This window comes from Mesoplodon mirus (assembly GCF_964341445.2).
Source record: "Mesoplodon mirus genome assembly, chromosome: 7".
NCBI lineage: Eukaryota > Metazoa > Chordata > Mammalia > Artiodactyla > Ziphiidae > Mesoplodon > Mesoplodon mirus.
This window is the reverse complement of record NC_138983.1, coordinates 131691393-131706979: the sequence shown is the minus strand read 5'-3', so window position 1 is coordinate 131706979 and position 15587 is coordinate 131691393. Positions and strand designations below refer to the sequence as shown.

The 15587-nt window shown below is 40.6% G+C and overlaps 1 protein-coding gene across 1 annotated transcript; it reads right to left on the bottom strand.

The window, feature by feature from the left end:
* Positions 1-13444: 13444 nt before the first annotated feature.
* LOC309808966 (olfactory receptor 10D1B-like) lies at positions 13445-15338 on the bottom strand (the record flags this gene model as incomplete). The annotated part of the gene is given in 4 exon segments (XM_082629517.1): positions 13445-13666; positions 13668-14150; positions 14154-14413; positions 15209-15338. Coding segments are annotated over 4 exon segments (1095 nt in total).
* Between the last annotated feature and the right edge of the window lie 249 nt (positions 15339-15587).

Below are 15587 nucleotides of genomic sequence, written 5' to 3'. Positions count from 1 at the left end.
TCCCAAGGAGCTTAGAGAACACAGTATAATGTAACCTGGTAACATTAACATATTTATAATCTAAAAGAGCACAAAGGAAACATAATCTATGTCTTCTTGTGGGAATCAGGTCAGACTTTTTGCAGAGGAATTTTGACAGATGAAATAGGACTGAATTGCATTTCAGAGACTTGGAACAGCATCTCCAAAGGCACCAAATTTTGATATCATTTTTTTGGAGAAATGACAAATAGCTTGGTAATTCTAAACTGACAGGGAAAATAGATGGACACTGAGGCTGGACATTTAGATACAGCCAGATTATACAAATTATTATATATATACTTAAAAGTTTATTTTATTCTAAAGTTGATGGGTAGACACAAAAGACTTTAAAGCATGGGAGTAATATCAACAGATGTAATTTGGACTTCAGAATTCCCTGAGCAGATAAAACTATTTAATCCATGTAAGCAAAACTAATTCTAGCTTATTTCATGAACATAAGCAGGACTTAATTTAGGCTATTTCTTATATATGCCTCTGATAACCATAAGAGAAGCTTAAGTCATCTTCCTAAAAATGGTCTGAAATAATCACTATTAACCTATCCCCTCCCATCTGGAAACTCCCATTGTAATAACCAATCATTGTGAAGATTACATAGCTTCCTGATTTTCACTTTATTAGCTATTCTGTAACTTCATGCCCCTGAGTTTCACATCAGTCTTTACATCTGAAAGTTCCCAATTTGTGAACAGTTCTTATATACAACAATAAATTCTTACTAAATATTATGTATTGATTTGGTGGGTTTAATTTTGCTCTTTCTGGATTTTTGACAACATAAACAGGAAAAACTGATTTTTAAAAAATATTTTATTCAGCAGTCATCATTTAAAGAAAACATTTTATCACATTACAGCAATAATCACAAGTATTCATTGTAATTTTAAAAAGTCATATCAGGGCTTCCCTGGTGGCGCAGTGGTTGAGAGTCCGCCTGCCGATGCAGGGGACACGGGTTCGTGCCCCGGTCTGGGAAGATCCCACATCCCGCGGAGCGGCTAGGCCAGTGAGCCATGGCCGCTGAGCCTGCGCGTCCGGAGCCTGTGCTCCGCAACGGGAGAGGCCACAACAGTGAGAGGCCCGCGTACCGCAAAAAAAGAAAAGGAAAAAAAAGTCATATCAGAAGAAATGCTCACAATCCAATTAATTGGATATAATTATTTTTAACACCAGTGTTCGATATTTCAATTGTTTCCCATTTTTTCCCAATCTTATAAATAATATGGTAGCAAACATCTCTGAATATAAACATTTATTCAGTTTGTCATCTCTTCAAAATTATCAAGTAACTCATAGAACAAATTTTCTCCTCTATCCCTGCCCCTCCAAACACAAACACACTGATGATTTCTAAAGCCAGGGAGAACGTTTAATTCTGTGCTAGGATTGGAGATGCTCCTCATCCAGCAGAGGGCGAGAGAGCACAGTTTGCAGAATACAAATGCTTGGCGGTGTCCACCCTGGAGCAATTTAAGTCTAGACTTACTGACTTAACAGACTGCATCACAGATACAAGATACCGCCAGGGTTCCTGTTTAACTGTAAACCTAATTTAATATATGTTGAAAAAGAGAAGGCGACTATAGCTGCCATCTCGTGCAGGGATAAATTATGGGGAACAGACCAGGATATCCAGGGATGATTTAAAGAGCTAGAAGAGAGCCTACATGCCTCATTCTTTTGAATCACAAGCTCCAAATGCAGAGTACAAAAGTGAGTTCCTAATCTTCCGTCTTTCTGGGTTTGCAACGGATACTGCACCCCCCGATTTACTTTGTTTGGTAAAATAGGTCACAAGTGGGATCACTGTGACCTTGGACACCTTCTTTTTGCATTTTGCATTCCATTGATGTGATAAAGCAGACTATTTAAATATAGCCTGGAGGCACACAGACCAAAGGAGCCAGCCCTTTGCTCACATTACAGTAACTCAAGACTCAAAAGAGGGAGAGCTTATATTCTATTACTGATAATTGTTCAAAGGGAAGTTCCAAATTCTCCAGCTCTTGGGGTTGCTAAGAAGCAAAACATAAGAAATTCTTATGACCAGGACATACAAATTAGTATGTGTCTCAGATCCATTATAAATTTAAAATGTACTGTTTAACATATACTGTATGTTTGTTACTTCTCTTTTACCTAAGTACACAATCATAAATTTGGGAAAATTTATAAAGGATTATCATCCTCTAAAATGAGGCATTCAGTTTGGCTGTATTGAATAGAAGCACATTCCAGTGGTGGCTATAGGTTCTGTAACTGTCATAACGACTATGGGTCTGTTACCAATAAATGCCTTTAGTTTTCATGGTATTCTAAATATAACTGCTTATCTATGAGTGTACTTCAAACCCTGCCTGCAGAACCTCAGTTATTCTGCTATAAATTCCACGTGGGTCTTATTGTTTTATGTAAACTTACTGATTTTAGTAGGGCTTGATGCCAGTATATCAGGGATTCAGCTTAGTTTCAAAAGCCTTTTTCATCTTATTTCCCTTCATTCATACTTTTTCCTCAGCTTGTTAGTAGTTGTTAGAGTAGGGTTCGAGTCCCGACCGCGTGGGTTTGAGTCCACACCTGAGGTGCACGGTTTCAGTATTAGTTTCCTATTGCTGCCGTGACAAATTACCACAAATGTTGTGGCTTAAAACAATGCCAATTTATCGTTTACAGTTCCGGGGGCTGGAAGTCCACAATGAGTGTCACTGTGCTAAAGTCAAGGAGTTGGCAGGACTGAGTTCCTTCTCAGCTCTCATTTCTCTGGTTCTCTTCGGCCTCCCTCTTCCACTTAAAAAATCTTTGTAATTACACTGGGCTCACCCATATCATCTAGGATAATCTCATGTCCAAGTCAGCTGATTAGTAACCTTAATTCATCTGCATTCTTAATTCCCCTTTGTCAGACACTTAACACGTTCATGGGTTTTGGGGATTTGGACCTGGGCATTTCTGGGGAGCGTTATTCTATGACACCAATTGGCAGATTTCTCCACTGCTGAGTTATCATATCCCATCCTTAGTCAACTCTTCCTGGACAGTCAATTCTTTCTACAAAGTGGAGTCCACTGCTTGCTCCTCTAAAGCCAATACTCAAGGCAACGTTGGTGGAAACTTTGCTTTAGTTTGGAGGCCAGCAATGGGGGGGGGGGTTGACTCATGTCCAAAGGTGGACTCCCTGCACTGACAGTGGGCAAGAGCTTTTCAAGGGGAGTTTCAGGGGTGTATAGGCGGAAGGAGGGGCTACATGCAGAAAAAGCACGGTCAGCTCTGACAGTCATCTTGAAATTAGTCATGCAGTGATCTGATCAGCATCATCTTGATTGTTTTAAGTACAATTAGTCTTCAGTTCCAGGGTCGGTTTGTTCCCATTTCTTTGAGGCCAGTTCTCGGAATTGTGGCAGCTTATGTCATGGCTACAGCCTGGTCATCATGCAGTTAACTTCTTCCACCTGGTGGAGGTTTCAGTATCTGCAAAATAGCTCAAAGGATGTGGCTCAGAATATTATCTATAGCTCTTGAAGGGAAACTAAAGGTCCTTGACTTTGTTTAATGACTAAACTACTATTATTTGGTCTTGTTTGACTATTTACCTTTGCTTCTGCATTTCTCACTTCTCTGATTAAATTTATTCTTTGACTAAACTTTTTCTACAGACAAAAGGCAGGCAGAGGACATGGTGGGGGACCATAGAGTCCTGCTCTATTTCAGTATTTTGTCTTCAATTTTTCATTTTGTCTTAAAATATTACAAAGAAATATGTATTAGTGAAAAAGGAAAAGTGCAGTCTCATTGTTATCATTCCTCTAGGGCCTTGAGTAAAGTTGAAAACCACCAAGGGGCTCTTGGGGTTTTTTGTAGGATGTTCCCTCCCCAGTAACAGAGCCTTTGGATTGTTTCTGAGATTCCAGAAGGTGAATTCACCAGGCTCAATGCAAACGATAGTGTGGCTGAGAAGGCTTGTGAGCTGCTAGAATAAAGGGTCATGGTCCAGATCAGGTGAGGAATCAACACCAGGAAAATAACATCCATCTCTTCCATGGTCCAGGAAACTTCCTAACAAAGGGGATGGAGATCACAGGTGACAGGAGGGCAAGAGGTGGATGTCTGACTGGGGACAGAGCTTTTTCTTCAGCTCTTGCTCTTTTTTGTATCCTTGGTCTTCTCTCCACATTGCAAGTTTCCTCAGATGATACAGTCAAAGATTCCAGCACCTTTATTTATAGCTCCTGCCCTCCTTTTATTCTGGAAAAAGACATAGAGAATGATGTAGAACTTCTTATTGCTGTGTGGCCCTCCTTGCTTTTCTGTCACTCTACTGGATCCTAATTGGTGTGCCCTTTCGTATCCCACTATGGGGCCAGAGCCATCATGTGATAAACACACCGACTTTTTTTTTTAATTGAAAAATGCCTTTACTTTATTTTGTCCTCACATTTGATTGTTAGGTTTTCTGAGAATCGAATTCTGGGTTGAAAATCTTTTCCCCATGGAACTTTGATGTCCTTGTTTCATTGACTATAGTGTCCAGAATTCCTTTTGAGAAGACAGTGAAGAAGAATTACTGTCAGTCTAATTTTTCTTCCTGTAAAGATACATTTTTGAAGTTCTAAAGAATATTCTTCATACTCAGAGTTCTAAAATTTTACCCATGTGTGTCTCTTAAGCATAAACTTTTTTTATTCATTGTTTTAGACTCTCAATGGGCTTTTAGGCTGAAGGCTTAGGTCTGTCTTTAGCTCATAAATTTCCTTCTTTTATTATTTTGTCATCTTCTACATTCCCCTACATTGTCTTTGGAACTTCTGCTAGTCATGTGTTTGATCACTTTTCTTTGTCTCCTTATTTCCGTTGTCCATTTTCTGTCATTTGTTACTATATTGTGGAGATTTCCTACACTTTTTTTCCGTATTAGTGACTTGGTCTTCAACCATGCCTGTTTTTTTTTGTTTGTTTAGACTGGCCATTTTAGTTTTCATTTTGGCAATTTTTTAAAGAAATGTTATGATGTTTTTTAAATTAATTAATTTATTATTTATTTTTGGCTGCATTGGGTCTTTCTTGCTGAGCGCTGGCTTTCTCTAGTTGTGGCAAACGGGGGCTACTCTTCATTGTGGTGCGCTGGCTTCAGTGGCTTCTCTTGTTGCGGAACACGGGCTCTAGGCAGGCAGGCTTCAGTAGTTGAACACACCACTGACTCTCTTGGTTACCATTTCCTCCATAAACGTGGGAAACGTGTCCTTATCTAGGTACTTTATCTTCTTGGGTTGGCATGAATAAAAGTAAGTGTTCCTATTTAGGGCCTTATCTATTCTTAAGGAAAGATTCTTAAGTATTTGGGAATCACTTTCTTAATAATTAAGAGCAAAAAGCCTCAGCTTCATAACCTGGCCCTATTATATTCTAGCTGTGTGATCTTGAGCAAGGTATTTCTTTTCTTTTAAGCCTTGGACATTCATTAATAAAATTGGGATAATAATACAACTGTCACAAGATTGTTTTGAGGATTAAATGAGATCATTCTGTACAGCATTTAGTGTAATATTGGATACAAAGTAAGGAGTCTATAAATAATAATCTTCATACTACTGAACCAAAGACAGAAAGGTGAGGCACAAACGGGTGAGGAGGCTATTTAAAACAATGAAATACAGACAGTCCCCAACTTGCAATAGTTCAACTAATGATTTTTTGACTTTCTGATGATGCAAAACCCACATGCACTTAGTAGAAACCCTGCTTCTAATTTTGAATTTTGATCTTTTCCCAGGCTCACGATGTGTGGTGGGATACTCTCTCGTGATGCTGGGCAGCAGCTGTGAGCTCGCAGGCAGCCACGTGATGCCGAGGGTAAACAACAAACGTAGAAAGTGCATGCTATTATCAGTAGCACAAATCATACATTGGATATGAGAGGCATTAGAGCAGAGCTGGGCTTGGAAGTGTCTTATTTACCAGGACTTTGGCGACAAAATATCACAAACTTGGGTGGCTTAAACAACAGAAATTAATTTTTTCACAGTTCTGGAATCTAGAAGCCTAAGATCAAGGAGACAGAGGGTTGGTTTCCACTGAGAGGACAAGGGATCTGCCAGCCTCTCTCCTTGGCTTGCTGCTGGCCACCCTCTTGCTGCCTCCTCACGTGGTCATTCCCCCGGGAGTGCATCCCTGGTGTCTCTTTGTGTCTACAGATTTCCTTTCTTATAAGAACACCAGTCACATTGGATTGGGGTCCACCCTAACAGCTTCATTTTAATTTAATTACCTCTATAAAGGTCCTATCTCCAAAAACGGCCATTCTGCGATATGGGGTCTGGAGGGGGTGGTTAAGCCTTCAACACATGAATTTGGGGGAAAAACACAATTCAGCCCATAACAGAGAGTAAGACAAACACAGGGATGAATGCTAGCCAAGGTACCCACCACATGTATGGTTTTGAACAAGTCTCCCATGCTCTCAAGTCTCATTTTTCTAACTGTAAAAGAGGGATAATAATGATAAGCATTTACCTCCTAGGGTCATTAGGAGAATAAAATTAGGTAAGAATGGCAAGAACCTAGAACAGTGCTCAGCACATGATATATGCTCTATAAATCTCAGCTAATCACAACAAAAATTTACATTTTCTTGGTATCTCAAACATTTCCTGGTGGTAGCTTCAGTTTATCCTTTTCCATCTACAGTTATAATTTAATGTCTATCAGCTTGCTTCTTTACTACAAGTCCTATTCAATCTAATATAACGTTTAAGCTTGTATTTTTGCTTCTTTTAAATGGCTTTGACAAAGTCTCAAATTTTGGTAGCAGTTTTAAGCAGCAGCAGCATTTCTGATATTTCCTAAGAATTTTTATCTTGTCTACTTTTTTTGGCAAATTGGAAAAATGGTCTTTTTTAGCTTTTATTCTAAGTCTTTGTTTACATCTCTTTACAATTTGTTAGCTGTAGATAAAACATAAATAGAAAGTAAGTCAAAAAGAGAAACAAATACCGTATGCTAACGCACATATATGGAATCTAAAAAACAGTACTGATGAACCTAGTGGCAGGGCAGGAATAAAGATGCAGACATAGAGAATGGACTTGAGGACACAGTGGGGGAAGAGGAAGCTGGGACAAAGTGAGAGAGTAACATTGACATATATACACTACCAAATGTAAAATAGCTACCTAGTGGGAAGCAGCTGCATAGCACAGGGAGATCAGCTCAGTGCTTGGTGACCACCCGGAGGGGTGGGATAGGGAGGGTGGGAGGGAGACGCAAGAGGGAGGGGATATGAGGATATATGTATACATATAGTTGATTCACTTTACAGAAGACACTAACACAACATCATAAAGTGATTATACTCCAATAAAGATGTGAAAAAAACCATAAATAGATGTTGGGTTGAGATAAAATGTATAATTCCAATATTCTAACATCTATCATATATTTGTGGGATCATATATTCAAGGGTTCAGCATTTTAGTGACTAAGTGAAGGAAAAGTAATTGTGAGAACTATCACAGGAAACAGCCTCATCCAATTTTGCCTCAATTCAAATTATTACATAATTATAAATTAATGTATAAAATAGTCTAAACTAAACTAAAACATTTTACTATACTTAACACTGGCTAACATTTACCATGTACTCATTACATGCTCAGCCCTGTACTAAGCCCTTTACAGATAGTATCTATTCTTCACAGTGACCTGTGAGTTGGGTACTTGTATCCTTCTCATAGTGCATTTGCAGAGTATGTGCTCAGAGAGCTTGCCTAACACCACACGAATGACCAGTGGGAACTTAAACTCTGGCTATGAAGCCCAGCACACTTTTTTTTTTTTCGGTACGTAGGCCTCTCACTGTTGTGGCCTCACCCGTTGCGGAGCACAGGCTCCGGACGCGCAGGCTCAGCGGCCATGGCTCACGGGCCCAGCCGCTCCGTGGCATGTGGGATCTTCCCGGACCGGGGCACAAACCCGTGTCCCCTGCATCGGCAGGCGGACTCTCAACCACTGTGCCACCAGAGAAGCCCCCAGCACACTCTTAAACAGTGGTCTTTGCCCCTAATACTCTTGAAGAATTATATCCAAAGGAAAATCTTGTGAACTAAACACTGCCTTTCTTTAGCTTTTTAAAAAAATTATTACTTAAAATGTATTTCTTAAGAAACAGAGAAGAGAGGAAGATAACATTTGCCAAATCCCTATTATGTTCAAGACACAGTGTGAATTGCTTTAAAGAAACATCCAAGTCAATCTTTACAATTCAATGATGTAGGTTTAAATATCTCCATTTTGCTAATTAAAACATAGCCATTTAAATTAGCTAAGTAACTTATTGCAAGTCATAAAATGCTTACATGTTAAGATCAAATTAAAACTATGATTCTATCACTTCTCTTGGCTTAACGATTACTACAGTTTATTCCTCTCAAAGAAGAACATGAATCTGTTCTTAACAGATGCTTAATAACATCTGACAAACGTATAGACTGGGGTTCTGGCCATCAACAAAATGTCACTGAGAAGTCACACTTTCATTTATTGTTAACAAATGAAGGGCTGGACAGTTCTGAACTGTAAATATTGTCTCCTTTTCTTCACTTCCCTGCATCTAGTTAACTGTTACTCTTGAGGTTCACTTTACCAATCTTATTTTCACATGATTAATTGATGCTGTATACTATGACGTAAAATTGGAACACAAAGAAATAAGAACTTAACTATGTCTGAGACAGGGATATTCCATAAAGAAAATGAATATTTAACTGGGGTTTTGAAGGATGTATAGAACTTTTTCCAGCAGAAGAATCAGCAAGGGCATCCCAAGTGGCGAGAGTAAAATTTTTAAAGGCACAAAATTGTGAATGAATCTATTTTAAACGCTTTTTGGAAACCTTCTCCAACATCTGTACAGGGTTAATCATTATATATTTTACATATTTCTGTTAAATATTTATTACCTTTTATTTTCATCAAGTGTATATTTACCTCCCATGCTCAGGTATGAGCTTCTAAAGAATAGGACTTCTAGATCTTTGAAACTACAGTGCTCAACATAGTAAATGCTCAATAAATATGTGTTTCTTGAAAGAACAAGTCAATGAATGAATGAAAAATGAAAGGAGTGTCTCTGGGCAATGGTGAGGACATTTTAGCTAAATAGTAGACCGTGCCTGAGAGAGATGTGTGTGCTACTGGGTAAACACATGGCTTTGAGGGGACTACAGAGGTAGGCTGGGTCTGAGTGTTAGTTCCATAATACTATACAAAGTTATTAAGTTATTTTAATGCAACGTATAAGCAATAAGTTATTGAAGATCCTAAAGAAGCAGAGCAGTATTACATGGTTTGCATTTTGGAAAGATAATAGTTTAAGAAGTGAATGAATTATGACCATAGCATTTCTTAGGACCTCTGTTCACATCCTTCCAGCCCACTCCAGAGGTCACCTTCAGACGTCTTCATGTCCTGAGGACTCCCCACATCCTCTGCCTGGCAGTAGTCTCTGGCCAAGGACTTTTTTTGGTTTACATATATGAGGCAGGCCACGAACCAATGTGGGGCAGGAGTCAGTACAAAAATACCCCAGCTTCCTTTTCACCCTAGTGGGACAACTTGGAGGTGTTTACAGACCATTTTTTTTAGAAAATCTCCAGTGTGATTGAGCCCCAGTTCCCCACAGCAGTAAACTATTCATTGACACTTGCTTAATTGACTATCCTTTCCTGACTCACTTTCGCATTCCCTTATCATGTTTCTTGGGATCATCTTTCAAATAAATTGGGTTATACCCAAAGCCTCTTCTCATTGTCTGCTATTGGGCAAATCCAAACTGAATGAAGTTTTCTATTTTTCTTTTCCCTAATAGAAGGAATTCTTGCAGGGAGGCTGGTAATAGTATCTTTGCGTCATATCTATACCTATTGACGGGTATGAAGAACCCACCAAAACATTATGGATGTTTAAAAGAAAAGGGTTCTTACATTCTGGAAATTCATATTATTTATAAACGAAAACAACAGCAGAAAAATACATGTTGATCTACTCACACAATGGGATACTACACTTTGGCTAATGAATTACTTCACACACGCGTGATGACATAAATGTCGAAAAAGTAAAAATTTCAGTGAAAAAAGCAAATTTCAGTAGAATTAATATAAAGATCAAAAACTTACAATATGGACACATGAGGTAAAACTTTAAAACAAGGGGAAAATGAACCCAAAATTTAGGAGAGTGATGACTTCTAGAGGGAGTGAAAGGCACGGAATCAGCCCAAGGTTCACTGGGAACATCCAAGGTACAGACATCGCTCTACTCCTTAAACTAAGTAGTGGGACCCAGGTGTTCACTGTATCAGAGTTTTGTATATTTTACATATTTTCCATTCATATTATTTTTAAATTGCTTACTATTTAATAAAAGCTTTTGAAAAAGACTTCCAACAGGACAATGAAGGATGTCTTATTGATGTCATTGTAGAATATTATTGCCACAAGCATTAAAATATTATTTTTAAACAATGGAATATAAAATAAAGGGATGATTAAATAATCAACTACATTGTTTTTCACTAATTTAGCATCCCAGTAATCACAGGCATTATTACTCCTCCTACCCTAAGTGAACTAGCAGAGCATAAACAATGCTATTCTCTTAGCTTGAATAATTATTTTTGTAAAAGTAAAGCCAGTATTCTTGACCAAAAAAATTGTAACTTAAGTGATAAGTGTCAGGATGAACCTAGAAGCCTTTAAAGGAACTAGAATCTGCCTGGAGTCAGGTCTTGGATACCACTTTCTAGACCATGTTTGAATCCAGTGACTCAGGAAATGCTGCTGCTTGTAGCCACTCTTCTCAAAACATCCTCTGAAACTTTGCTTTAATATTCTTGTTCTTCTCTGGCCTCCCTGGTCTTGGACTTTGATTCTTTCTTTGCTCTGCCCCTGTGGGTTAAATATTCTGCTAGATGGTTTACTTGATTTGGGGTTTTTCCCACTGAGATTTTTTTCTTAAGTTCTTCTTACATTGTCCCTTTTTTTTTTTTTTTTTTTTTTTTTTTTCTTTTTGCGGTATGCGGGCCTCTCACTGTTGTGGCCTCCCCCGTTGCGGAGCACAGGCTCCGGATGCGCAGGCCCGGCGGCCATGGCTCACGGGCCCAGCCGCTCCGCGGCATGTGGGATCCTCCCAGACCGGGGCACGAACCCGTATCCCCTGCATCGGCAGGCGGACTCTCAACCACTGCGCCACCAGGGAGGCCCCATTGTCCCTTTAATTGTAGAACACAGAAAAGTCTTATTCCACTATCTAAGCCAGACTGGGCCTCCACCTCCCAGGCCGGGCCTGACATTTTGGGCTCCTTCTCAGGTGAAAAGAGAGTTCAGACACTACCTGGAGACATGAGAGCTGCCAGCAATTCTCTGGGACAAGCAGAAAGGTCAATCTGTTTAAGGAGATGATAAGAGTCCCTCTGCGTGAGTCATTCCTTCAACCCAGGAACAAAGAGCTGAGCTGAAGGAAGAACCCTGAAAACAGGTCAAATGAATTTTATTTTTCCTGCAAGAATATTCACTCATAGACAGCAAATACTTAAGAGATACCAACCCAAGGAATTACCTCTCATCACTGTGTGCGTGCACGTGCACACACACACACACACACATACATACACACAGCAGTGTGTTGTTTCTCCCTATGAAGCATTTCTCAGCTATTCTTCATTTCATTCATTCATTCAAAGAAACAAACAAACAACAAAAGTCAACCTTCAACACCTCTTCTTTGAGGTCCCTCCCCAGTCCCAGAAAAATATACTCCACATTTTCTGCTTTATTTCATACCTTGACCACAGTATTTATCCTGGGATGGTCTAGTTAGTTGTATATCTCTTTTCTCCAGAAGACTATGACATCATTCAGGTAAGATCATGTGTGTCTTCTTCATCTTTGCCTTCCCTGCTTCTAGTACCGAGTTATCCATCAAATGACATCTGAATGAGTGAAAATGAAAGGGAACTGGATCCCATCTTTTATTATTACAAATTGTTCTAGGCTGACCATCTGAGCAGCTACAACCAGGAAACTGAGGAATGGGAAAAGACCTTGAAATGGACTCAGAGAGACTTGAGGAGGGTTTGGGATACACTAAATTTGGAACCATTTGAAATGTACTTGCACCTTTCCCTTTAGGTTCTTGTTTACTGAGAAACAAGGGAGAAACAGCACTGAGGGGGGGTTTTAGGAGCTTAAGAGAAGTGACCAGGCAAGAGTTTGTCTCCACTCCAGGAGCAAGTGCTAGCTCACCCCAGTGCCTGGAGACACAGACACACTGGTGCTGGTCTGGTCTGCAAGGTTCCGTGGCTGCTCTCTGATTCCGAGAAGTACAGAGACAGGGGAAAATGGTCTCTGCCTCTGCCCCCTTCTCTTCCATCATCCTTTTTCCAGTGTCCTTCTGTCTCTACATCACTGTTAGAATAAACTTCATAGCAACTATATTCCCCAAGTGTGTTGGTATGGTCGATGAATTCAGTCGTGAAAACAATAGTTCACTGTATTGAAATAGCACTTTTTTCAGCCTTAGCATATTTCAGCCAAAAAATAAAGAAATGTAGGCATGGGGACCAAACTCAAATCCTTTCAGCAAACAGAAAAGCCAAAGGTACAAAACAATGACAGTGTGGACGTAGCATTGCCTCCTGGTTATACTGAGCAATAAAAGCCAAGTCCAGATTTTCTGACACAGCATCGCAGCACAGTCACCACACCATGGATTCCCCCGTCTGCCCTTTCCACATCCCCATTCACATGCTGCGTGTCTACAACCAGGACTGCTTCCCGGATGAGCCCAACAGATGGGGTTTGTAGGTGATACAGTACACCAGTCCCTCTGCTTCACTCACAAGAGACCTGTCTCAGGTCCCAGCCTCACATCCTTCTCTTCGCACAATGCTTTTATGTTTTTTAGGGTGCCTTGGGGATGCACCTGTCCCATTTTTTCAACAACCCCTAGACCAATAAAATGAGGGCTTATTCAATTGCAGGCATTGGAGGAGACAAGCAGCCAAGATGAAGAAGCACCAGGGTGAAGGGGAAAAGAAGAGGAGGAGGGGATGTGGGAGGATGAAGAAAACAGGTATTGAGAAGCAGAAGGTCCAGGTTGTTCTGCCTACTGGGGTGATCTCCATCCTTCCCCCATCAGCTGAATGATATTCTCAAGAGCGCACATGTCCCAGGGTCAGAGAGCCAGCCCTTGAGTCTTCATTCTCCCATTCACTCCTTATGTGTCCTTAACAAGTCACTTTATCTCTTCCAATCTTAGTCCCCACATTGTGAAATGGAGATAATCATAATGATACCTGTCCTCTCAAATTCAAAGATATTTGTGAGAACCGTATAAAAATGTTTCATAAACTATGAAGTGCAGTTGAAGTGTTAGCAACTGATCTCTCTCTACAATGCTCAGGAAGGAAGCCCAGTTGATGCAGGACCCTCCTCTGAGATGATTTCACCTCCTTATCCCTGAGGCTGTAGATCAAGTGGCTGAGCGGGTTATTGAGGATCTGAACAGGCGCATCCATCCAGGGGCTTGGGGTTGGCCTGAGATAGACGAGGACCACTGGCATGTAGGAAAAGCAGGATGGCAGTGCAGTGGGCACTGCAGGTGGAGAAGGCGTGCCGTTGGCCCTCTGTAGAGCGGATCTGCAGGACAGAGTAGACAATGCGACTGTAGGAGGTGAGGATGAGAAGGAAGCAGCTGAGGGGCATGAGGCCCACATTGATGAACCCCGCCATGTCCAGAGCTGAGGTGTCTGCACAAGCCAGCTTCAGCATCACTGGGATTTCACAGAAGAAACAGTCCACCTCATTGGGGCCACAGAAGGACAACTGGAATGTGAGAGTAGTTAGAAAGGTGGCCTGAATACAACCAAAAAATGAGGTCTCCATGGCCAGGATGGCATACACTCTGTGACTCATGATTATTGTGTAGCACAGATGGTAACATATGGCAACAAAGCGGTCATAAGCCATTACTGTGTACGGGAAACACTCAGTACATCCCAGGAAATGGTAGCAGGAGAGCTGGGACATGCAGCCTGCATAGGAGATGGCTCAGCTGTTCCCTGAGAGGTAGAAGAGCATGTTGGGGGAACTACCAGAAGGAAAACATATGTCACACACTGATAGTTTACACAGGAAGAAGTACATGGGAGCGTGAAGTCGAACGGAGGAGATAACTGCCAGTCGGGTGAGCAGGTTCTCCATCAGGGTAAAGAGGCAGAAGGACAAGAACAGGACAAAGAGCACGGTCTCCAGGTGCTCTGTGTGTGGGATGCCCAGAATAAACTCGGTCACCACTGAAGCATTCCTCACACCTGTGAGGAATCAGACCTCGAAAAGGGACCCATGACACCGAAGTCTGAACACCAGTATCGATTAAGCTTTCTGCTGATGAGCGCTTTGGTGTGTTTTTAACAAGCAATAACCAGCCTGCTTATGAATGGCAAGTTCTATATAAAAATATCAGGTAATAAGAAAAGGCTATTTTAGAGCCAGTCTATTCAACCCCTGGAAAGAATGTTTTGAGAGGCTGGTGGTTGTTTATGACAAGATTAGAAGTTTTGAGATATATTCAAAACATTCTCAGGTTAAGTAAGAAACTTTTTACAGTTCTTTAATTCATGGATTTACTCTCTTTAGGCATATTTACATTTTGAAATCTCACAAAATCTTTGAGAAGCAAACTCTCACTATGCATTACCTTCTGAAAAATATCAGGAAAAAAGTTGTGTTAGAAATCAGAATACTTAATTTTAATTCGGGCTTTGCCATTTATTAGCTATAGTAGTTCAAACAATTTATACAATGTCTTCCATAGACATAGTTTTATCATACAAATAATATGAAAATAATAATTATAACAAAAACATGGACAACAAAGATACCCTGGTATCCTAGTAAAGTTAATGAAATTTCTGTGAAATTATCTGGCAAAACATAAATCCTAATGAAAAGTGTTTCTATATTTTGTTTCTTTTTTTTTTTTCCGTTGCCAACTTTTAATTTTAAGAAGCTCATTTTTTAAAATGACCATGTACTATCACTATTCACTTATAAGAGAATAGGAAATATACGAATATTAATTTTTTTAAAGAAAGGAGATGCATCACCTTGGAATAAAGGCCTATCCTTCCCAAGAGAGGGCAGTTGGCACCAGTGCCCGGGGGTCTCTCCAAGGATCTGGGAGCACTGGTTCACACACCAGCGCTGGGGAATTCGTGGCGGATTCGTTATCGCCATCAGGACATCTAGTTCCCAGTGGAGGATTTGACGTCTGTGTGGACCAAGTAGCTGTTCTCTGTTCCCAGACTTGACAGGTGGCTCCTGTGCAGCCAAGTGTCTCACACGTGTGAGCTCAGGCTCAGCAAGAACCGAGGGGAGGCCTTGTGACTGGGTGGGCCGTCGTCGCTCTGCACAAAGCCAAGTGCACCTGGCTGGCAGCGCTGGGCCACAGCAGGCCACGTGGTGATGTGATGATGACCCAGGATG